The sequence below is a fragment of the Chiloscyllium punctatum genome, chromosome 6, assembly GCF_047496795.1.
Source record: "Chiloscyllium punctatum isolate Juve2018m chromosome 6, sChiPun1.3, whole genome shotgun sequence".
NCBI classification, from domain to species: Eukaryota; Metazoa; Chordata; class Chondrichthyes; order Orectolobiformes; family Hemiscylliidae; genus Chiloscyllium; species Chiloscyllium punctatum.
The window spans coordinates 33,086,157-33,112,402 of NC_092744.1; the positions used below are offsets into that span (position 1 = coordinate 33,086,157).

General features: G+C 40.2%; 1 protein-coding gene across 22 annotated transcripts in view; it reads right to left on the reverse strand.

Moving 5' to 3' along the window:
- Positions 1 to 26,246, reverse strand: part of LOC140478847 (uncharacterized) — a 352,643-nt gene that overhangs the window by 161,096 nt on the left and 165,301 nt on the right. For all 22 annotated transcript variants that reach the window (XM_072572342.1, XM_072572329.1, XM_072572328.1 and 19 more), the window contains 8 exons: positions 24,815 to 24,948; positions 22,605 to 22,775; positions 20,743 to 20,928; positions 18,142 to 18,278; positions 10,939 to 11,060; positions 9,281 to 9,499; positions 2,766 to 2,996; positions 574 to 693 (listed from right to left, as the gene is read on the reverse strand). In XM_072572342.1, coding sequence (XP_072428443.1) covers positions 574 to 693; positions 2,766 to 2,996; positions 9,281 to 9,499; positions 10,939 to 11,060; positions 18,142 to 18,278; positions 20,743 to 20,928; positions 22,605 to 22,775; positions 24,815 to 24,948 — 1,320 coding nt within the window. The remainder of the gene's footprint in view (positions 1 to 573; positions 694 to 2,765; positions 2,997 to 9,280; positions 9,500 to 10,938; positions 11,061 to 18,141; positions 18,279 to 20,742; positions 20,929 to 22,604; positions 22,776 to 24,814; positions 24,949 to 26,246) is intronic.

Below are 26,246 nucleotides of genomic sequence, written 5' to 3' on the forward strand. Positions count from 1 at the left end.
CCAGGTGGAATCCCATGTAAGCAAATGCTTGTCAAGTCCTTTGATGACAATAGGAACTTGATTAAATTTTAAATGGAATCTAAGTAAGATACTATGACTTCCTCATTAGGAAGAAGCAGGTTGGAATTTAACCATTAAGTTTGAATGCTTTGCTTATAAATTATTAAAGCACACAATTGATGGAAGTTAAGTTCAGACAGGCATGGTGTTATTTGGAGTTGGTCAAAAATCACACAACGCCAGGTTATAGTGCAACAGGTTTATTTGGAAACACAAGCTTTCAAATAAACCTGTTGGACTATAACCTGGTGCCATTTGATTTTTGACCTTGTCCAACCCAATCTAACAGCAGCACATCCACATCATTATTTAGAGTGATTCAGGCATGTACAGAACTCTGCAAATTTCTTTTATTGTGGAAGAAGACCATTCTTTTGTGGTTGTTTGTAAATTTGAAGAACTTACAGTAAGAATGGACCTGATAAATTCAGGTAGATGAAAGAAAAACTGGAGTTTTTCTGCTAAAGAAAGAATTGAATGTATATTCGCAGTGAGCATATTTTTTGAAAATACCTATCCGTGGTGGAATGTATCCAAAGCAGAAGTCGAAGGGTCTTTTTGATCGGTAAAGATTACAGAAAAAGACATCACCAGAGTCTCTGCAGCAGTCATTATATGGGTCAACTTCCATTTCTACAAAAGCAACAGAGAAAAATAATAAATAAAAATAATCAACGTGGATTAACAACAAACAGTTCAGCTGGCTTTACAAATATGGAATAACTCTCGCTTTTTCTGGTCAATTCCATTTCTGGTCTAGTCCTGGCCAGAAAAGATATTTTTATTCACCTTTTCCTGTGCATTACATAAAAACATTAAAATTACACTACTGATCAGTTTCCATGGATAACTAGAAATATTCTACTCTACATAATGGTCAGAAATTTTCAACAAATCCAATAGTATCTTGTCTCACAATCAATTTGATTCTCAAGCAGCCTTCATTTCAATATTTAAAAATTCATTCATGGGACGAGGGCATTGCTGGCTCGGTCAGAATTTATTGGCCATAGGGCAGTTAAGAGTCAACCACATTACTGTGGGTCTAGAATCGCATGTAAGCCAGACCAGGTAAGGATGGCGATTTCCTTCCCGAAACAACATTAGCGAACCAGATGAGTTATTACCCCCCCCCCGATTCATGGTCATTTATAGACTTTTACTTCCAAATGTTTATTGAATTCAAATTCCACCGTCATGGCAGGATTTGAACCCAGGTGCCGAGACCATTACCTGGGTCTTTGGGTAATAGTCAACTATAATACCAGCAGGCCATCATGTCCCCTTTATCTCAGTCAAGTCTGTGATGATATCTGGAAGTGAGTGTTTTAAGTGACACCCACACTCAGCACTGACAAGCCACATATTGGGAAATAATTGTGGTATGATGCTTTCATTAGCTACTAGGCTAACAATTTTAGTATGCATGTATTCAGCACAAGATGTTGTCAAGTCTGATAGGCTTTGCTGTGTTTAATGCAGTTAGTTGCTTTTAGTCAGCCCTTTAGCATCCTTTGTCAAATAGAGATACCTGTTGATGTCAGTATTCTTGGAACTTTCTGAAGTGATGAAAATAGCACAACAATGACAATTATTAATGCAGGCTGAACTTATAATTTATTAATAAAATGTTACAACAATCTCAGCGACACAAATACATGTAAAATATTGACTACAACATGATATGCCATTGACTTGAAGCTTTGGGCTGTATTTTCAGGCCAGGGTTAAGGCGCTAACATTAGGATTACTTCCAGATTCTGACCCTGTGTTCTAGACTGTGCTCACCTGGATTTTTACAAAGAAGAGATAATGAAGCTAAGTAAATACCTGGAACTTTATAAACAATGGAACTGCGTAGATTTTTAAAAAGAGAAGTCACATGTCTAATTTCTGATTGTCAAGAGTTTTTCTGGATATTGTTTGTGAAAGGCAGTTGGGGTGGAACTATGATGTCGCCGAACTCACCTTTCGCCACCTCAAACCTTTTCTGACAGTCCAGAATGACAGCTGGAAAGAAATTGATGTTGCAGCTCCCCTGCAACATTCCTAAACACACTGCTGCTAAAAATAACAACATCTTTCATTTTAGAAATGTCACACCGACCTGGTTGCAATTGTAAAGGGGCAGTACATGCACAGGAAGGCTAGGGTCTCAGCTCTGGCCTAGTGGCCCTGAATGATGTTGGTGTGGGTGCTTTTCTTGTGATTAATTGTGGCAACCATGCTTTTCCTGATGGGGACCCATGATAGTGACCCGACAGTGGTCAAGATCACTGTCCCATGCTTATCTGGCTGACTGGAAATAAACTTTGCTGAGGGAATGGAGCCCAAATACACATTTAAATTAGACCTAATTTTCTTCAATTGATCAGCCACCAATTGTGGTTGGGTAGCAGTTCCAACCCTGCCCAGCCTCTCTGAAAGTGGTTACCTTATGATGATGGGTGCCAAAAACTAGTGGACTAATACCCCTCCATTCTAAATCCCAATATTCTTTTAAAATCCAACCCCACTCTTGTTCTTCCATTCACAGATCATTCCAAACCTGGTGGATATTTCTAACATTTTCTGTTTTTAAGGCGATAAGACATCAGAGTGTAAGTAAGGCCATTGTTTTTGTTTTAAAGTCTAATTCTTTTCTTTGTTCTCTTTGTTACTTAAACAAAACATGATATGGAGTAAAAAGTATTTTTTTTTCTTACCTCTGTATTGGTTTTGCAGGTTGGGTAGAACAGTGTTATAAAAATAGTTCAACTGCTGTCTATAAAATAGGTATCCTCTCCACCACCAAAACAACCAGTTGTAGTAAGTCCACGGCGTTGGGAGAAACCTTTCTTTCTCACCGTAGATCAATCCACCATTTCTCGCATAGTAACATCTCACTCCAGAACCTAGCCAATTAGGGAACCTACTTTGCATTGTGATGTAGAACACTGGGGGGAAAAAACATCAAATTTAGTTTGTACTCTATTACTCAATCTCCTTGCATGTTGCACCATCTACCCACTTGTAGTACCATCACTCATCTTAGATGAAGTTCATTTACTTAAAATCAATTTCCACATTAATTTTGTTTTTTGAGCAATCTGGTCAACACTGATTTCACATATATCCCTCAATATTTCAAACTTATAACTTTTAATCTAACTTTTTAATCTCTCCTTTATAACCTTCACTCCCTTTCATTCACTGTCCTCCAGCCCTACTTCTACCTGACTCTAAACTCTCAATTTCTCTGACTTGGGGCCCTTTCCTTCATTTCCTTCAAAGAAACAGCAGGGTGATTAAAAATGTCAAAAAGGCAAGCCTATAAGCCTATGCAGTCTTGTAAATAAAACATTTGGACTAAGGAACTGATGGTGCAAATCATCATGAATTAATGGCCATTATGAACACATGGTTCCAAGGAGGTCAAAACCAAGAACTTAACATTCAGAGTATTGAAAGACAGGAGGAAGGAAAATGTGGTGATATCGTACTGTTAATAAGAGATGAAGCAAGGATAGTTGTGAGAGCTGATCTTGTTTGGATACTATAAAATCCATTTGGGTGAAAATAAAATAAATCAAGGGAAAGAAGACATTGAGTTGTGTATAGACCACAAATCAGTATGCATGCTGTAGGAAAAGGTATAAATCAACAAATTCGGTAGTGGAGCATGTAAAAAGAACACAGCAATAATTATGGGTGATGTCAATCTTCGCGTTGATTGAAAGCAACAAATGCTGGAGATCACAGTGGGTCAGGCAGCATCTATGGAGAGAGAGCAAGATAACATTTTGAGTCTAGATGACTCTTCATCAGAGCTGGAGTGAAGTGTGGAGGAGACAGCATTTATGGAGCTGGTGGTGGGGGTAGTTGGTGTAAGGTGTTGTTGAGAGAAGATGTTAGTAGTTTCAGATTAAGTGATTGGAATGTGAGAATGGCAGAACAATGGTGTGTCTCCTGCCAGGCTTGAAAGGACAGTAAGTGGGATGGGGGAGGGGAGAACGTGATAACAAGCGAAAAGAAAGGGAAGATATGGTTCACAATTTGAAGATGTTGAACTCAATAGTAAGTCCAGAAGTGCCTTGTCTGAAGATGGGATGTTATTCCTCCAATTTGCACTGTATTTCACTGGAACACTGCAGCGTGCTGAGGACAGACATGTGGGCATGTGAGCAGGACACTGTGTTAAAATAACCAGCTCCAGGAAGGTCAGGTTAAATAATTAGGCAAAACATTTACAAAAAAAGTATATGTGGGAAAAAATGAAGTTGTTCATTTTTGGTGGGTAAAATACAAAAGAACAGACTATTAAAAGGAGAGAAACTGACGAAAGCTGTATTACAAAGGATTAGAATACTTACAGTGTGGAAACAGGCCCTTCGGCCCAACAAGTCCACACCGCCCCGCCAAAGCGCAACCCACCCATACCCCTACCTAACACTACGGGCAATTTAGCATGGCCAATTCACCTGACCTGCACATCTTTGGACTGTGGGAGGAAACCGGAGCACCCGGAGGAAACCCACGCAGACACGGGGAGAACGTGCAAACTCCGCACAGTTAGTCGCCTGAGGCGGGAATAGAACCCGGATCTCTGGCGCTGTGAGGCAGCAGTGCTAACCACTGTGCCACCGTGCCGCCCACTTGGGGATCTTGGGGGTACTTGTACATCAAAAACAGAAAACTAACACACAGATAATCAGGAAGGCTAATGGAATGTTGGCCCTTATTTCAAGGGGATTTTAGTATAAGAGTAGGGAAGTCTTACTGAAAATGTACAAGGTGCTGGTGAGACCCCGTCAGGAGTATTGTGAGCAGTTTTGGTCCCCTTATCTCAGCAAAGTTTTTTTTCATTGAAGACCGTTCAGAGAATGTTCACTGGGATGATCCCTGGTACAAAGGAATTGTCTCATGAGCAAAGGCTAAACAGGTTGTGACTCTATTCATTGGAATTTAAAAGATGAGCTCATTGAAATATATAGGATTCTTGAGGGCTTCACAGGGCAAATAGTGAGAGCATATTTTCCCTCATGGGAAAGTCTAAGACTGGAGCACATGGTCTCAGAATAAAGGTGCACCAACTTAAGACAAGGAGGAATTTCTTCTCTCAAGAGGGTTGAGAGTCTTTGGAACTCCTTGTCACAGAGAGCTGTGAGGTCAGATTCCTGATGTATATTTAAGGCTGAGATAGGCAGATAGATTCTTGATCAATAGAGGAATCAACATTTATGGGAAAACTCTGGAAAGTGGATGTAAGGAATGTCAGATCAACCATGATGCTATTGAATGGTGGAGCAGGTTTGAGGAGCTGAAAGGCATACTCTTGTTCCTGTTTCTTATGTTTTTTTTATCATTTGTCTTACCTTGGTGCCGGCATCTTTAATTCCCTGTGAACTCCCTCTGGATCTTTTTTACCTGAAGCCCTTCATAACCGCACCTTGCACACCTTTAAAATCTCTTCCACCTTCTCCCTTCACCCACCTTTTTTGTTACTCTCCTTAATATATTAGTCTTTAATGCTTGTGAGCCATTCCAGTTTTTAAACTGTAGGCATTATAATTAATGGAAGACATTATTGCTATTTTCTCTAGTCTGTTTCACCCCAAACCCAGATTCATTATTTTCGGTCTCTAGTGCCAATTGACAGATAATGAAACTCATTTCTGTCATTGTAGGCTGCCGAGAGAAAACTATTTGATTGTATCAGAACATCATCCAGTATTACACTCAATGGATGATAAGGGCACAGGAACAGGATTCATTCCTGATGAAGGGCTTATGCCTGTAACGTTGATTCTCCTGCTCCTTGGATGCTGCCTGACCTGCTGTGTTTTTCCAGTACCAAACTCTCGGCACAGGAACAGGACTAAAATACCAATGAATGTTCCCCTATTCAATTTGATAACTTGATTCAGCTTAATTTATCCACATCAGCTACCTCCTGCTAACTTTATCTATCAAAAACTAATCAACCTCAAAGTTAAAATATTCAACTAATCCAGTATCCAAAGCCTTTTGTAGAAGACAGTTCCAAATTTCTGCTACACCTCTGGGTCTTGTTGATTTCACACCTAAATAGTCTAGTACCAGTTATAGGATTGTGCTCTTGTTCCAGATACTCACACCAGATGAAATAGATTCCCTGGGCTGAATAGTACTTTCCTTTTGGCCAAATCCAAGTTGAGCTATATTTTTCAGAGGATTTGTCACCACAAGGCCTAATGAATTCTGTTGCCCTACTTTACCAAACTTGCCTCTTTAATAACCACCAGACCTTTGTTGTGTCTCCCTCATCTGAGATCTGTTCCATTTTACCACACATCGCTTCCTGAACAGCTTGCCATCCTTTCCACCTGAATTAGCTGTAAAAGGCCGTTGTGTCCTCTGGAGCTTCCCTGCAGAGACCCTGACAACATGGCAGATGGGGAAAATTGGCACCCTGCTTTGAATGCAGGGTACTGGAGGTCCTGTTGGATGGGATGGTGCCAGTAGTGTACTTGCCCCTTCCCCAGGACCAGAATGACCTGAGAGTGCCACTGGGTTAAAGCTGTTTCAGTCACCGAGAGGAATGCACAGCACTGTAGGCAGGGGTTCAGTAGGGTTTTCCATTCTGCTTCTCTCTGATACCTCACACTCACTCAAGCTCTGCTTTTATATCCACCCCACACCAAGGCTTAAGCTCTTACACTCTCTCTAATGCCTCCAACATCTTCCCCACTTGCTCTCACCCAGCCCAACACCCAAAACCATTAACCCTGCAGGCTCCCTGCACTGCCTACTCATTCACTAAGGACACCTCCCCATCAGGACCAACAGGAATAGCTGTGCCACCCACTTTACCCCCTGTAATATCTACACCTCTCTCAATCCAGGAGGAAAATGGTCCACAGTAGAAGAAGAGTCAAGATAGGTGGTATATTGCCCGTCATTCAGTTCCTTGTCTCTTAGGACAGGATTCTAACTCTGAAGGCCCAAAGCAGGGCCAGGTCTGGTGTCAGAGGCTGCCTTTGACTTGTCGGGGTGGGATCCCACAACCGAGAGCTAGCCCTGTTGACTTGATTGAGGCCTTCTGACATAAATGTCAAGCTCCCTGGCTTTATGTCTGCACTAAATGGCAGCAATAACGTGAGCTGGGTCTCTCTGGCAAGGCAGGGATGCTGTGAGCATTCGGATAAGCTCACAGTGAGTGAGCACTATTCCAGAAGGTAAATAGGCCAGAGATGCAGCCTTATTCTGTCCATGAGCTGTGTGCACATACCTGAGCACACTGTGACCTGCCTACAGCATTACAGTGATAATTGTTGCCGTTCAGTACTGAAATGCAGAGGCATGCTGTAAATGAATTGGTGATGTGCTAGGAAGGTTCTTAAAGCCTGGCATATGTTGGAATCCTATGTTTGTGTTTGTGGGGCATGGTTTGTGCCCATGGTCTGGGTCCTGAGATGTTGCTGGGTTTTGAGCAGGGAAGACACTCAGAGCAAGCTGCAAGATGAATGTACCAAGTGCTCTCTCTGGTTTTCCTGTCAAGTCTGCTCAATATCTAGTTGGTTTGCCAAATTTGGTAAGATGTGGATGTCTGAATATTAATGAGGTGAGTCATGATATTAACAACGCAATTGTCAAGCAATAATGACTGTCAATTGGCCTGCTGCCTTATGAGAGTTCCACCCCTGTGCTTATAAAAAGCATGGAGCAAGTTGATCTTGGCATCAAGTGCCTCCCTGCACCTATCATCCAATTCTGTTTCAAATCACATCATGTCTCACATCACTCAGACCCCAACAACAGTTTCTCCCCTCTCAAATCCTTTCATAATTTTTAAAACATTTCCTTCAGCTAATTCCTCACCATTCTAATTTTATGTGATAAAGCTGTGTTTAGGCAACCTGTTCTCATAGTTTTGTCCTTTAAATCTCTGCTTTGTTCTGTTGAGTCTTTGCTCTACATTTTCCAAAGCCAGTGACATCCTTTCAAAGAAGCTGGTCCATAGAAGTGAATGCACTGATTTAGGTTCTGTCTGACTAAAGTTATATCCAATAAAGCATAACTTCAACCTTTTTTTGTATTCCAGCCCCCATTCTATTATTCTTTTCATTACTTATAGTATCTGAGCACTATTTGTAATTTGCTCACATGGACATCAAGGTTCCCTCTGAGTTACATTGCCAAACCTGGGAGTTATTGTGCAGGCCATGCACAGGCCATCCACTTTAAGAAAGCATGAAAGCACATTGGCACAAAAACATCGATAGTTGTTGCACACTTAAATGGATAGGCCACGCACAATATCAGCAATATTTTTGATAGGACATGGATAAACACTCTTTACTAGTCCAAAGTTCTTTGTTTTTATGCTAAAGACAATAAATGCCAGTTTTTCTGTCTTGGAAACAACTTGGATGGCAGCAATTTTCCACATTGAACTTTACCTGTCACTGTTTTCCCAACCAATCATGTTATAATTTTAATTTCTACACACCTGCACAACTTACCCTGTCTCAAAACTGTAAGCTACCTGCAAACTTGGATATATAACTTTGTATACGTTCATTCAAATCATTCAAGAATGCTGACATCCCAGTACACATTCCTGGGATCACTACTTGTCATGTCCCACCCATCTGAGGACTATGTCTTTGCTCCTATTCTCCATTTCCTCTGGTGTTTCTTCTTTGTTGCTTTGGTAAATCCGTAATAGACTCCACTTGCTTCAGGTTTGTTTACACACAAAAGTCATCAGATTGACTCGTTCCTTATTAGTTTGGCTTCTACTTTTCAACTTGGCTGGAGAGCTCAAATTCAGCCAGCATAATTCTGAGGGTCAGTGGAACATAGTAGTCTTTCTACCACATCCAGTTACAATCCCTAAGCCTCTATTTTCAAATATTTCAAGGGAGAAATTCATTTGTGTAGTGCTGCAGTCTAGCACCACTGAGAGCAAATCTGCCCTAATTATCCCTTTAAAAAATCTCATCTTTCAGCATTCTTTTTAAAGATTATACTTTTTCAAGAGAATTGTGGATGGGCAACAAATGCTGATCTTTTAAGTGACCCCACATACCATGAGCAAGAAAACATACCAAACACTAAACATTTGAATCATTCAGAAGTAACCTAGATGACAATCTCTTGTCACCAGGCCTTGATTTCAAATGTGTACTGATATTCAATATTTCAAATAATAGTATTTCTGAGGATACAATTATTGAATAATAAAGTTAACAATTACCTTGAGGTTGTTTAATATCAAATCCATAGTAATATATTTCACCTCCCCAAGTATAGGCACGATCAAATATAGCCTGAAAAAATGAGCATGGACAAGGGGAAGTGAAGAAACTCCAGAATGGAAAAGGCTCTTGTATGTACCAATCAAAGCACTTTTGCCTTGGGTTTTTTGTGAACCGGGTGTTTCTTTCCAAGCGGTAAGCCCACAGTCCCTTTTTGCCTATAAACAATCAAAGATTACAGACATTCAACAAAAAATTACAACCTTCAAGAAAATTACATTCAATTCACAGAGTAATGTTATTATATACTAAGCACATTCTTATTGGAGTTAAAATGAGGTACTTTTCATCAACCTGCTCACACCTCTGCAGCATGTGAGACTTGAGTCCAAGCCTCCCGATTCCAAGACAAGCCAACTTAAATAGAAGATAGCTTCTGAAAGAACCTTTTCAGAGTTGTTACTTTGCACCTCTGAAACAGGCCTTCTGGTCTAGATGTCAGGGCACTACTATCAAACCACAAGAGTGCCTTAAGCTCAAATCGAACATTTACAAAGTTGATTGTGACTAGGTAGTGCTCATGGGTTTGTATTTAAGAGGTGAATTCTGCCTCTTTTCTGTGGCTACTTTCATCTTTGAGTGTCCTGGGAGAGGGAGCAAGCCGTGAGCACTCAGGGTACCCTCGAGGCTTTCAGAGATAGGTGGGCATAGCTGGGGTTAGCTATCACCCTCATCAACTTCATTTTGATTTAGTCACGCCTTACTTCCTCACCTTTTTGTTTTCTGTTTTTGTTGCACTGCCCATGGTGGACAGTGTTTGTTGTAATTTGTTGATTGGGGTTTGGTTTAATTAGTGGTGGGCTTGTTTTATTAAGAAAAAGTTGAGCTCATAAGCCTTTCATGATAAGTGAGAACTCATGAGGGCTAGGTGCATAATTTCCCAAACCAAAACTATTTTCATTTAACACACTCTCATCTTTGTTTTCTCATCCATGGTTTTAGCAGTGACTTTTGATCATTGTCCCACTACCCTCTTAGGTGTTTGTTTTTATTTCTTCATCTGTTCTTTCAAGAGAAATAGAACTGGGTTCTTCCCTTGTGTGGGAGAAAAGAGGCAAGTTCACACAGACAGTGTTGCACACAGCAGTCCAGTAAACTGTAGTTGAAGGTGGATTACAGGCACCCAGAATAGATGTTTATTCTGTTCTGCTGTGGAGTCCAGGTGTTTATTGGAGGTTAAACATTTTTTACAATACTTCTGGTTATGCTTCCGTCCAACACATCTAATCATTGTGTACCCAAATGCAGAGAGAAGCAGATAGGATGGAGTAGCTCCTTATGAGCTCACTCTTGGACCTGGCTAAAGTTGCCATCAGTAGGTCCAGGAAGCTAGCTGTGGAGGGGATCATAATTCCTAGCTGACTGATTTATTTTGCAGTTACATGTTTGCCTGGGTGTGGAGATGGAGATAGAGTATGCGGTGTCCATTATCGATTCTCTCATTTCCCTTTATAAGAATATTAATTTTGTCTATTTTTTTTTTCTTTTTACATATTTATAAAAGTGAAGGAAATGTTATGTCTAGAAGACAAGACCATTAAAACAACATTGTATCGATAGATTTTGTTATTGTAAAATTACAATTAACATGACTAACCTGTTTTAAAGCCTGGGTATTGATCTGGATGGTAGATTTTACTAGGTGATACAAAGAATCGGGTGTGGGGGTCATTAAAGGCTGGAAAGTTATTTGAATCAACGTTGGAACTTGTAGATCCACTGTAAATGAGGTGAAAATGAATGTAACTATTAACTTGGAAGACAACAAATAAACCGAATTCAACACTGGTTACTGAACCAAGCAGAGATGATTATGGAAGCAAATTCTGCACTGAAAGCACATTACAACAGCAAAGAAACTCTAGACAAAATGCATTGTGGTGAAGGGTTCAAATACCCTGGAGAGATCAGTTTTGAATTTGAAATAAGAGATTCCAGTTGAGCCTTAAGAACATAAGAACTAGGAGCAGGAGCAGGATTAGGCCGTCTGGCCCTTCAAACCCATTTCGCCATTCAGCAAGATCATGGCTGATCTTTTAGTGGCCTCAACTCCACTTACCTGCCCTTTCACCATAACCCTTAATTCCTTTACTGTTCAAAAAATTGTCTATCTTAGCTTTGAAAACATTTACTGAGGAAGCCTCAACTACTTCACTGAGCAGGGAATTCCACAGATACACAATTGTCTGGGTGAAGATGTTCCTCCTCAATTCAGTCTTAAATCTGCTCCCCCCTAATTTTGAGGCTATGCTCCCTTGTCCTAGTTTCACCCACCAGTGGAAACATCTGCTCTACTTCTATATTATCTATTCCCTTCATAATTTTATACATTTCTGTAAGATCTCCCCTCATTCTTCAAAATTCCCATGAATATAACCCAGTCTTCTCAGCCAACTCCCTCAACCCCGGAATCAACCGAGGGCTAGTACGTTATTTCTCAAGCAAAGAAAATGAAACTGCACACAGTTCTCCGGGTGTGGCCTCACCAGCACCCTATACAGCTGCAACATAATCTTTCTGCTTTTGTACTCAATCCCTTAAACAGTGAGGGACAAAATTCCACATGCCTTCTTAATTACCTGTTGCACTTACGGACCAACCGTCTGTGATTCATGCACAAGGACACCCAGGTCCCTTTGAACAGCAGCATGCTGCAATTTCTGAGCATTCAAGCAAAAGTCTTTTTTACTGTTACTCCTATCAAAAAGGATGACTTCACATTTATTAACATTGTATTCCATTTGACAGACCTTTGCCCACTCACTTAAACTATTTATGCCCCTTCGCAAAGTTTCACAGTCCTCTGCACGCTTTGCTCTGCCACTCATCTTAGTGTCATCTGCAAACTTTGAAACACTACACGTTGTCCCCAACTCCTATTCATCCATGTAAATTATGAACAACTGCAGTCCCAATACTGATCCCCGAGGCACACCACTATTCACTGATTCAAGCCAGAACAGCACTCATTTATCCCCACTCTTTGCTTCCTTTTAGCTAACCAATCCTCTGTCCATGCTAATACATTGCCCATAACACCTTGCATCTTTATCTTATGCAGCAGCCTTTTGTGCGGCACCATGTCGAATGCCTTTTGGAAATCTAGATTGACCACATCTACTGGGTCTCCATTGTCCTCCGTGCTCGTAATGTCTTCATAGAATTCCAAAAGATTAATTAAACATGACCTGCCATTCATGAACCCATGCTGTATCTGCCCAATGGGACAATTCCTATCGAGATGTCATAGGTGAGGTGCAGGAAGACTGGAGGTTGGCTAACGTGGTGCCACTGTTTAAGAAGGGTGGAAAGGCCAAACCAGGGAACTATAGACCAGTGAACCTGACGGCGGTGGTGGGCAAGTTATTGGAGGGAATCCTGAGGGACAGGATGTACATGTATTTGGAAAGGCAAGGACTGATTAGGGATGGTCAACATGGGAATTGGGAAATCATGTCTCACAAACTTGAGTGAGGTTTTTGAGCAAGTAACAAAGAGGATTGATGAGGGCAGAGTGGTAGATGTGATGTATATGGACTTCAGTAAGGCGTTCGACAAGGTTCCCCATGGGAGACTGATTAGCAAGGTTAGATCCCACGGAATACAGGGAGAACTAGCCATTTGGATACAGAATTGGCTCAAAGTTAGAAGACAAGGGTGGTGGTGGAGGGTTGTTCTTCAAACTGGAGGCCTGTGACCAGTGGAGTGCCATAAGGATCTGTGCTGGGCCCTCTACGTTTTGTCATTTACAAAAATGATTTGGAAGTGAGCATAAGAGGTCGAGTTAGTAAGTTTGCAGATGACACCAAAATTGCAGGTGTAGTGGACAGCAAAGAGGGTTACCTCAGATTACAACAGGATCTTGACCAGATGGGCCAATGGGCTGAGAAGTGGCAGATGGAGTTTAATTCAGATAAATGCGAGGTGCTGCATTTTGGGAAAGCAAATCTTAGCAGGACTTATACACTTAATGGTAAGGTCCTAGGGAGTGTTGCTGAACAAAGAGACCTTGGAGTGCAGGTTCATAGCTCCTTGAAACTGGAGTAAGGATAGTGAAAAAGGCATTACTTTCCTTTATTGGTCAGAGTATTGAGTACAGGAATTGGGAGGTCATGTTGCAGCTGTACAGGATATTGGTTAGGCCACTATTGGAATATTGTGTGCAATTCAGGTCTCCTTCCTATTGGAAAGATGTCGTGTAACTTAAAAGGGTTCAGAAAAAATTTACAAGGATGTTGCCAGGGTTGGAGGATTTGAGCTCTAGGGAGAGGCTGAACAGGCTGGGGCTATTTTCCCTGGAGCATTGGAGGCTGAGGGGTGACCTTATAGAGGTTTACAAAATTATGAGGGCATGGATAGGATATATAGGCAAAGTCTTTTCCCTGGGGTTGGGGAGTCCAGAACTAGAGGGCATAGGTTTAGGGTGAGAGGGTAAAGATATAAAAGAGACCTACGGGGCAACTTTTTCACACAGAGAGTGGTACGTGTATGGAATGAGCTGCCAAAGGAAGTGGTGGAGGCTGGTACAATTGCAACATTTAAAAGGCATCTGGATGTGTTTATGAATAGGAAGGGTTTGGAGGGATATGGGCTGGGTGCTGGTAGGTGGGACTAGCTTGGGTTGCGATATCTGGTTGGCATAGACATATTGGACTGAAGGGTCTGTTTCCATACTGTACATCTCTATGACTCTACGACTCTATGAGATACCTTGCTATTTCTTCCTTGATAAAAAAACTCAACATCTTCCCCACTACAGAAGTTAAGCTCACTGTTCTATATTTCACACCTTCTATCTACCTCCTTTTTTAAACAATGGCATCACATCTGCCCCAGAGTCCAGCGAATTTTGGAAAAATACCACTAGTGCACTTAGCATTTTTCCCGCCATCTCATTTAGCACCCTGGGATGCCTTCCATCAAGGCTAGGAGACTTGTCTATCCTTAGCTCCATTAGCTTTCCCAACACCACATCTTCTATAATAATGATTGTTTCCAGGTCCTCACCAACCTTTGTCTCTTTATCAATTACTGGCATTTTATTAGTGTTCTTTATTGTGAAGACTGACACAAAATACCTGTTCAATGCCTCGGCCATTTCATCATATCCCATTAATAAATCCCCCTTCCTCTAAAAGACCAAAATTTGGAGATGCCGGTGTTGGACTGGGGTGTACAAAGTTAAAAATCACACAACACCAGGTTATAGTCCAACAGGTTTAATAGGAAGTACATTAGCTTTCGGAGCGACGCTTCTTCATCAGGTGATAGTGGAGGGCTCAATCGTAACACAGAATTTATAGCAAAAATTTACAGTGTGATGTAACTGAAATTATACATTGAAAAATTGATTGTCAATTTTTGATTGTCAATGGCTTAACAGACAATCAATTTTTCAACGTATAATTTCAGTTACATCACACTGCAAATTTTTGCTATAAATTCTGTGTTATGATCGAGCCCTCCACTGTCACCTGATGAAGGAGCGTCGCTCCGAAAGATAGTGTGCTTCCAATTACGTCTGTTGGACTATAACCTGGTGTTGTGTGATATTTAACTAAAAGACTAATGTTTACTTAAGCCACTCTATTTTCTTTTACATTTAGTGCAAACTTTTGCTTACTGTCTTTATATTCTGAGCTACTTTTTTTCTCATGATTTATCTTACTTTCTTTTATAGCTTTTTTTGGCTTTCTGTTCACCTTTAAGATTTCCCCAATCTTTTATTTTCCAGCTGATCTTGGCCACTTTGTTTGCCTTCTCTTTTAATTTGATAGTCTCCTTTATTTCCTCAGACATGGCAGATTACCCCTTTTTCTGCAGTCCTTTATTTTCACTGGTACAGGTACACAATCCTTTATCCAAAACACTCGGGACCAGATAGTTTTCAGAATTTGGAAGTTTTTGAATTTTGGAATAAGTGACAGCTTGACGGTGAAATTTTTAAAAAATCTTACCGAGCAGCAGACTCACCGTGAGTACTATGGGCCCTGAGACAGAATGGAGGCCTGCTAGTGCTGGGCCATGCCCACCCACATCACATCTGAGTGACATGCATCGACTGGGTGTGGAGTTGGGTTAACTGTTCGCATGCCAAACAATGTCATAATGGAGAAAAAACTTCATGAGAAAGGCTTCGGATTTCAGAGCTTTTCGGATTTCGGAATTTTGGATAAAAGGTTGTTTACCTGTATATACTTTGCTGAGAACTTTGAAAAATTGCTTTGAGAGTCAATCAACTGCTCATCAACTGTCCCACCATAAGTCTTTGTTTCCAATCTACTTTAGCTAACTCCTCCCTCATCCTATTGTAGTCTCTCTTGTTTAAGCACAGGGCCCTGGTATTGGATTTTAGCTTTGCACCTTCCATCTGTATTCTAAATTCAACCATATTGTGATCACTCCTTCCAAGAGGATCCCAACTAAGACATCGTTAATTATTTCTGTTTCATTACACAGGACCAGATCTAGGACAGCTTGCTCCTTCATTGGTTCCATTTCATAATGTTCAAGAAAACATGTCTAGAGCCCTATTGGATGCCAAGGATGTGATTGCTGGGCCCTTTGCTCAGATATTTGTATCATCAATAGTCACAGGTGAGGTGCTGCAAGACTGGAGGTTGGCTAATGTGATGCCACTATTTAAGAATGGTGGTAAGGAACAGCCAGCGAACTATAGACCGGTGAGCCTTACATTGGTGGTGGGTAAGTTGTTGGAGGGAATCGTGAGGGGTAGGATTTACATGGATTCAGAAAGGCAAGGACTGATTGGGATAGTCAACATGGCTTTGTGCATTAGAAATCACGTCTCATGAATTTGACTGAGTTTTTTGAAGAAGAACCAAAAAGGTTTGATGAGGGCAGACTGGCGGATGTGATCTATGTGGACATCAGTAGGGCATTCGACAAGGTTCCTCATGGTAGACTGGTTAGCAAGGTTAGATCTCATGGATTACAGGGAGAACTAGCCATTTGGATGCAGAACTGGCTCAAAGGTAGAAGACAGAGGGTGGTGGTGGAGGGTTGTTTTTCAAAATGTGACCAGTGTTGTGCCACAAGGATCAGTGCTAGGTCCACTGCTTTTCGTCATTTATATAAACTATCAGTTGTTAGGACTGACTGAACATAGGAGGTCTAGTTAGTAAGTTTGCAGATGACATCAAAATTAGAGGTATAGTGGACAGCAAATAAGGTTACCTCAGATTACAAAAGGACCTTGATTGGATAAGCCAATGGGCTGATGAGTGGCAGGTGGAGTTTAATTTAGATAAATGTGAGGTGCTGCATTTTGGTAAGGCAAATCAGAGCAGGGCTTTGTTCAGCAGTGTTTCTGAACAAAGAGACCTTGGAGTCCAGGTTCATAATTCCTTGGAAGTGGATTTCAAGTAGATAGGATTGAGAAAAAGCTGTTTGATACGCTTTCCTTTCGAGCATTGAGTATAGGAGTTGGGAGGTCATGTTGCAACTGTACAGGACATTAGTGAGGCCACTTTTGGAATATTAAGTGCAATTCTTGTCTCTCTCCTGTTGGGAGGATGTTGTGAAACTTGAAAGGGTTCAGAAAAGATTTACGAGGATGATGCTACAGTTGGGGGAATATGAGCTGGAGGGAGAGACTGATTAAGCTGAGGCTGTTTTCCCTGGACCATCGGAAGCTGGGGGGTGACCTTATATTAGTTTATGTAATCATGAGGGGCATGGATAGGGTAAATAGTCAAGGTCTTTTCCCTGGTGTGAGAGTCCAGAATCAGATGACATAGACTTAGGGTGAGAGGGGAAAGATATAAAAGGGACCTAAGGGGCAACCTTTTCATGCAGAGGGTGGTGCATATATGAAATGAGGAAGTGGTGGAGGCTGGTACGATTACAGCATTAAAAAATACCTGGACGAGTATATGAATAGGAAGGGTTTCGAGGGTTATGGGCCAAGTGCTGGCAAATGGGAATGGATTTGATTAGGACATCTGGTCAACATGGACAAGTTGGACAGAAGGGTGCGTTTCCATGCTGTACATCTCTATGACTGTATACATTCAACGAACTCCTCCTCACGGCCACCCTGACCGTCCTGGTTCAACCAATCAACATATAGATTAAATTTCCCCCTTGATAATTACCATACCATTTTTGCTGGCCTTAGTTTGCCTTAAGACTAATAAATGTGCAGCATACATTTCCAGGGAGGTCATTCATTAGAAGATTCAAATAACCTAAGAATCTGTATTGAGGTACCTAAGATGGTGCCAAACATGGAGATGTGTCAACCTTTCACTGTCCCATGTGAATACACAATAAACCTAATTTAATTTAATTGAAATAAATACAAGAAAGTCTAGGGTTTGGAAAATACAACAAAAAATGGTAAGCAGGGTAAAGTTGAGATCTGTTAAAGATTTAAAGACCTGTTGCTGTGAAATACTATATTCTGCTATAAGAAAATAACATTGGATGAATCTCCCATGTTGTTCTAAGCGTTATTTTTGTTGAGTTTCATGAACAGCTTTTGTCTGTTTAAGGTTTAGCAGGTTCTCTTGTGCGATCATCCACAACTCACTCCATTAATTGCCTGCCATACTCTAATGGTGCCTCTCTCATCCAACGCGAGGCCAATTCTCTCAGGCATTGTAGGTGGAAGTATTTGCCAAAGCTGGGATATTCTTATTGTATAGCCGATGCGATTCTCCCACATTTCTCACCATAGTCCACATCATTCACAGCCTGGGAAGATCCTGCCAATATTTGAAACAATTACCTTAGAAATCTCTATTTAAAAGTACAGCACAAACTCAGTCGTAATTACCTATAATAGCCCATGAGAGCATAGTTTCTGTAGTAAGGCCTTAAGTAATATTGCCAGTTCATTCCACCATCTTTGAATTGAATTAAACAGAAGGAAAAGATGCCATCTGTTGTTAGGACTGCCTGGTAAGTATTGGTCTGAAAAAGAAAAACTCAAATTTGTATACAATTAAGGTGGAAAAGCACAATTAAAATTTCAAAGAAAAATAAGATTCAGCAGAAGAAAAATCATAGTAAGAAATAAAACACTGGAAATAATTCAATGTTTATATTAAAAGCAGCTGCATGTGTTTATGTCAGATTGTATCTCGACACAATAATTCTATCTCTCTACCTCAATGTCATTATGACTAAGGGAGAAAATATTCAAAACTATAGTGTACTTTACTTTTAACGTAGGTATTGTCCTGATTTTTGTATTCCTGGGTCAGGATGCAGTCTGGAGATATCCCCACTTTTTAAGTCTGACTGTAAAAATGGCCGACTGCTTTTGGAATTTCCATCCAGGGTGGATTAAAAGTCAAGCAAAAAGTGATGAGAAGCCCCTTAGTGACTGAGATGGTCTAATCAAAATGCCTATCTGGGGACTCCAGCACTGTCAGCGAAGTTTAAACATTTAAACAGAAAATATCCCTTGTGTTCTCATTCACTCATTTACTATGCACCATCTACGCCAACCTATGACCTGAAGCTAACCCCATCGTCCCTCGCATAACTCCATGTCAACAAATGTCCATTTAGCTATTCCCAATGACACCTAGTACCTCATGTCACTCAATGCTATTATTTAATGGTGCACTTGCCCAGATATGTCCAATCATTCCCACAATCTTTTTCAGCTCTGATACTCACTGCTAACTTATCTTCCACCCAACACCTTGACCAAGTAAAGAAATCCACAATCACATACACACCGAAGAAAATATATGGATCTATTAAATTCCTATACTGCATTCTCACTGTTTGAGAACACTTCCATTCATTTTTTCAAATATCCATTAATGGGTGTGGGTTTCATTGGCTGAGCCAGCATTTATTGCCTATCTCTAATTGCTCTTGAAAAGGTGGTGAACTGCCTTCCTGAATCACTGCAGTCTGTGTGGTGTAGGCACACCTGTACTGGAGTTAAGAAGCTGTAGGATTTTGACCCACCACCATACAGCTCGAAGTCAGCCAGAAATATGGCTCGGATGGGAACTTGCAGCTGGTGGTATTTCCATCTAACTGCTGTGTTTATCCTTCTAGGTAATAGATATTGAAGGTTTGGAAGATTCTGACGAAGGAGTTTTGGTGTATTGCTATGGAGCAACTTGTAGGTGGTGCACACTACTGCCACTGTGGAGAGAATGAACATGGGAGATTCTGGAGAGAGCAGCAATCAAGCAGGCTGCTTTGTCCCACATGGTGTTTAACTTTTTAGCTACCGTTAGATCTGTGATAATTCACACAAGTGGAGAGTGTTCTATCTCACTGCTGATTTGGACCTCGTAAATGGTGGACTGGTTTTGAGGAGCCAATAGGTGATTTACTTGCTGCGCAATTCCAAGCCTCTGACCTGCACTTGCAGCCACAGCTCTTGTAAGGCTGGCCAAGTTCAGTTTCTTTTTCAAGATAACCCCCACACTTTGAGATTTTTAAGAATCCCTTGACAGATTGACATTTGTTGACACTTGATGACAGGTTGTCATTTAATTTTGACAGACTGGCCAAGGTGTTTATGCACCATTTATACATCATCTTTGCCACAGTGAACTTCCCATGGCGCTCTTGGCACAAGGATTCCTGACCCTCACACCCAAAGATACCAGATGCTTCCCATCCTATACAGAAAGAGTCTTTGTTCACTCTACTGCTAAGATATCCTGGGATCTTACCCACAGTTGTACCTCAGCTCTCCAAAGGAGTCTTGTGACCCAAAAGAATTGCACCTCCCTTACCTGGTGTAATCTCCAGATTCCTGGCTCCACAATCTGAGGGCACTAAAATGCCACTTCAATGAGGCAACTGGGCAGTTAAATGGTCAGTAGCCTCTTGGAGCCATACAGGTATGAGCCATTGCTACCCCAGATACAGGAGAGAGCCAGAGCTAAGACCCATAATCCCTAACAAATTCTAGCATTTTTGCCAGGGCAAAAATTGGATCTATAACTATTGATTTATGTAAAAATGAGCAGTACCTAATGTAACGTGAGTTCAATGAAAAGTATTTTAATTCATATCACAATTAATTTATGTGTGTGAAAAATTCCACATGTATTGGATCAGAATGGACCATCAGACACGGTTTAATTGAAAGAGGACCTGACATTTCTGTGGTAAACTGGCATGATGAATGGTGATGCATATCGGTCATCAGAGGAACAAAATCTTGGCTTCATCGAAGACTAGGCCTTCTAAACTTAACTAAATCAGTTTAGGGGAATATGGCTGGGGTTCAGTACCTTGAAATTCTGATAGGCACAAGACTTTCGAGCATTTCAAAACTGGCAGGCACCTTATTACAACTTAAAGGACGTGTTTCAAAGGATTTTACAAAGATCAATGTGCAACGTGACAGGCAAAGAGAAATTTACATTGTAATGGCGAGTTAATAAATACATACAGCCCTAGAATCTGAGTTCATATATCCAGAAAACGGAAGGACATTTTCCCAGGTGATCTTGAGTGCCCACTTAGGCATGAAGGTTACACTCTCAAGCTCTGAACCATAGTAAGAATTCACTCGTGTTTTAATGTCATCCTGGAAATTCCTACTGAAAGAATCAGTCCGGACTTGAAAATCAAACACCTGAAAAAAATGCAGATGTTAGTTTTCCTTTGCCTGGTATATATTTCTTGCCGCATTAGTTCTGCAAAACTGCTAACTGTTTGGAATTGATTAGTAACAATTTATATATGTTATGCCAAATATGGTACAGTGCAATAACTATTAGCAACAGAAAATGCTGGAAACACATAGCAAATCAGGCATAGTAGATAGAGAAACCAAGACAACATTTAGGTTGATTACCTTTCCTCAGAACTAATCATTGACAATATTTTGCAATGGCAGAACCTAGAAATTTTCTTGGCTTTGGGCAGAACATTATCGTAGTCTGAGTGACATGGGTTATGGTGAAATCTGTGATGTAAATGGCTGAGAAATCAGGCAAGACCCATCTCCACATCAGGAGCAATTTGTTGCATGGCTTATACATTTGTCAAGCAGTGTGGTGAGTTTCTCACTGGGCAGTGACAAGTTGTCAATGAATTGGGATGATGGCATGTTACACAATTGCATCTCAACATTTTAATATTGAGCCTCATAATTGCAACATTTAGGAGGCATTTGGATAGGTATATGAATAGGAAGGGTTTGGAGGGATATGGGCCGGGTGCTGGCAGGTGGGACTAGATTGGGTTGGGATATCTGGTCGGCATGGACGGGTTGCACCGAAGGGTCTGTTTCCATGCTGTACATCTCTATGACTCTATGACACGAGGGATGCCAGTCTGGCAGAGTAATTAACTAATGAGGTGAGTTTGGTGAGAAAGTTTGGGAAGAAAAAGGGGAATTCCTTCAAAAAAACTCAACTTACACTTAGCCAAAAAACTATCACCTCCTTTTCTTTTAATAAATTAGCCATAAAATAAAATTAGGCAGATAACTCTTTTTTGGAAGGACTTGTGTGATGACAATTTCTGTTAAACAATAATGACATCACTAGAATTGCTCCCCAGAATGGCTGGACAGTGGCTGATGAAAGACTTGCCTTTTAGCTGTAAACCTTCCAACACTAACACTCACTAACTGTCATGGGCAAATTAGGTAGTCAGCAGATGATTCTGATTTCATCAGCTTTCATTAAGCTTCTGAGCATTTGTTTCATATTGTTGTATATCAGCTTAGAAGGCTAATTTTATGATTTAAATTCAACTTAATATGACCAAAAGGTTCCCTACCTCAATGAGGCCATGGGCTCACTCATTGCAAGGTGTGCAACAGCAACATTAAAGGGCTGATGATGTTAGACAGTGGAATATATTGGACCATGCAAAGAGGAATGGCCAACATTTGGCTCTTATGGAAAAACCAAAGGTTTGTGATAAAGATCTTGTCATGTCAGGTTGCAAATGAACTCATAGTGAATAATTCTTAAGAGTTGCTTGCCTTGTAAAGGTGGGGCTGAAATTAGGGTTCAATATTATAACAACATTATTAGGAAGTCATTGCTTCCAGATCTCTGCTAACATCTACGTAAAGAGATAGGAAAGTTTTCAGTTAGCCTGGGAAAAAAGAATGATAATTTCATGCTGATTAGAAATAGATTGTTTAAATTATCTTGTATCATGAAAAGATTTGATTTTTCTTAGTTTTAATGTTAAGATATTTCAAACATGCGCAATTTGAAAGATACATTGAGATACAAGTTACAACAGCGGTTATAAGATATGTTTCTATGGCAAGGATCTAATCCTCCTTACCTGGTAGTAAATGGATCCTATACCTCTTCTCAAATCTGCATCATCCCAGAAAACAGCAATCATTGGTGGAACTCCATAAAAGTAACTCCTGAATGCCCAGAATGGACTTGAGTATGTATACTGCAGATACTCAATGTTTCGTTGAAATATAATCAGTCCATTATCTGAAAACTAAATAAAGATAGGTTATGATACAATTCAGTTTTTTTAGCTTCAATGGGAAAACATGGATTATATACCTCTGATTAATTGAAATGAAACAGGTAATAGTTAGATTGCCATAGGTGCAATTTTAACCTTTTGAGTGACCACTTAAAATCCTTTAAGTTTTATTGCTCATATAAAAGACACCAGTCCAAATTTGAATTAACGTTTTAACAATTGTAAGTGAACTTTGATGAAGACTGAATTCTTGGTGGAAATGACTTAGTGATTTCCAGGAGGAACTCGGATAAGGCATTTTTGACAAAGAAATGCTTATGGTGGAAGGTTATTTAAAAACCTAGCAATTCTGCTATTCACTGCTGTTGTTGTGGTACATTTTTGTCCATTTTGCACTAATTTCTGTCTGGAGGAATTGGTAAGTCAACTGAAAGGTCAGGGCTTAAAGTATGGGGTTTCACCTCTTGGAATTCTGTTCTCACAACCATAAGACTAAGTATGTTAAAATCCTGACTTGAATCCGTTTGAGGTATCTTAAATCATTTTAATTAGAGCCTGAGTGAGGAAACATTTATGAACCAACGCTTAAATTTAATGAGCTCATTCCCAGTTAAATTTACCCATTGTCTTTTTTTCCTTTCAGTTTATTTTCAATTTTCCCTCATGTTTTCAAAGCAGTGGACAACAATTTTCAAAGGTAAGAAATTTTAAGGAGTGAATAGAGGTCTAGAAAACTATATGAAATATTGACAATATGATTTATTTTTGTCTCCACCCCTTTTACCTCACTCCTTCCCTCTCTATCGATAACCTTCCTCCCTCCCACCTCTCTCTGGCCTATCCTACCCTCCTCTCTCTTCCCTATCCTGTCCCATCCATCTTATCCATCCTTTCCCAATCTCCCTCTTACCTTGCCTGTTTTGAATGCATGTAACTGGCAACATGGGCTTTGCCTTCCAAAGACTTCCATTCCTACCAGTAAAATTAGCTCCCTAGCCAACATTTTGCCTTGAAATTCTGAAATGCAATTCAGTAAGAGACAACTTTGAGCATATCTTTGGAATCCCTGATTAACCAGATTGCCCTGATTGAATGGTCAATCAGGGAAGCTGTATAACTAATGAATCAGGGTAGTGAAAAACTGGGAAAGAGAAATTTTTTTTAGGAAAATAATCAAGTCTGTGGCCGACTGCAAAACTGCCTCTGATTGGAGGGTCACCTTCTGCCAGAATCTACCATTTGTCCTTTATTTGGAAGCTCAGCGGCAGCTTGGAATGGACCCCTAGCTGCCTACATTCTGCCTATTGGACACACCTGTATTAGGCAGTTTATTGGAATAGGAGCACTGACTAATTTTCTTTCCACAAAGCCCAGGATGGCTCAACCAATGATTAATGCCCCTGTGCATCTTCTGTACCAAGTGTTGATCAAACGTACATTCTTTATATTGTCCATATGACTCAATACCAGAAGAGTCAATTCACGTAATGAAGAAATCTTTGGAAAAATCAGACCTTGTATATTTTACATATGAAGTATTATTAAACACATATGTCAAGAGTGAAAATAATTACATGAAATTATATTTCCAGACTGTTTTGATATTAAATTTGATTTTCACTTAAATTGTAGAACATGTTCACAGTATAACGTCTAACTAAGCATTCTAGAAATTTTCATGCTAGATTAGATTACTTACAGTGTGGAAACAGGCCCTTCGGCCCAACAAGTCCACACCGCCCCGCCGAAGCGTAACCCACCCATACCCCTACATTTACCCCTTACCTAACACTACGGGCAATTTAGCATGGCCAATTCACCTGACCTACACATCTTTGGACTGTGGGAGGAAACCGGAGCACCCGGAGGAAACCCACGCAGACACGGGGAGAACGTGCAAACTCCCCGGGAAGTTGAGGCGGGAATTGAACCCGGGTCTCCGGCACTATGAGGCAGCAGTGCTAACCACTGTGCCACCGTGCCGCTAGTGAACACCAAAGCAGGTTATACTCAGAAATAAACCATTAAAATAAAGATCTTGAACGTACATATAATCTGTAGTAAAATGCATCATCAAAAGGAAAACCAGATGGGATGCTGATGATTGGAGAGTTAAAATCACGTGTGCTTCCATAAAGTCTTGTATCACCAACATTTGATCCATAGTCAAATAGCCGTTTTTCTACATATAAAAGAAATACACCCCATTATGTAATTTAAAAACCAAATGCAGTCATACAATTGTCACAAAATCATATTGAATAGTAATTTTGTGTTGACGCATCTTCAGTTGTTGGCAATATTCTCCACTAGGCAGTGAAAAGGAAGGAGACTCCACTTAGTATCACATGACAAAGAATGTTTGAAGGGGACCACAAGAAGAAAAGTTTGTAACTGCTCTTTAATATTATTTTCTGGGCTATTTGCCACCCCAACCCAATACTCTTTTTACGTAATAGGTTTACTTGACTACTGTTTTTACTTTTTTAAAAAAAAGTTTAATTTTCTTCCTTTTGTATCTGAATTGCAGAATATGAAACATATTGTGGTAAATTTTGGAGAAATCTTGGATAAAACTCTTTCCAAATGGCAAGATTTATCACAAAGATGCAAACAGAGAGGTTGAGAGGTTTAATGTTCTAACACAGAACCCAGTCAAAAAACCTAAACAGGCAAATAAAATTTTTAGTTTTATATGTAGGGAACTGAATACAAGAGCATATAAATTATGGTTGTATTTATATCAGATTTTAAGGAAGAATTAGATCAATGGGATGGGGTACTGATTCTGTAAAATTGTGAAAGTACGAGGACAAAGAAATAATAAAACTACACAAAAACTAATTGGAATGATGCTTCACAGTTATTTTGGATCCATTAGTCTCTCCAAATTTTATAAATAACCTAGATGTTGGTTTAGACATCACATCTATACATTTAACAGATATAATAACACTTGATAAAGTGATCCCTTACAAGTAGGCTATTCGGAGCCCCAGGTTAATGTTGATTTAATAGCAAAATAGACAAAATGCAGAGAGTGTGTAATGTTGTGAGATGCACTTTGGGGAGACAAAGTTAAAAATCGCACAACACCAGGTTATAGACCAACAGGTTTATTTGGAAGCACACAGTTTTGGAGCACTGCTTCTTCATCAGGTGATTGTGGAGAATAAGATTAAGACTCTGGGGAGACTAATACAGGAAAGCAATGGAAATTTCAAATGTATAATTTTGGAAAGGTGATTGGACAGACTTTGGTGTCTGTGTACACAAATTCTCAAAGGTGGGAGGGCATGATGGGCTGAATGATCTGCTTCTGTGCTCTATGTTTCTATGTAATAACAATTAAGGAAACTTCAAATTTGGAAAAGAGGTAGTCCTAAATGTCACCTGTGAAATCCAGCAATGTAACCTCTAGCCAAAGAAGTTGAAGACACAGCTAAACAGAAGGCCACTCTTGCAATCAAATGGAGCATA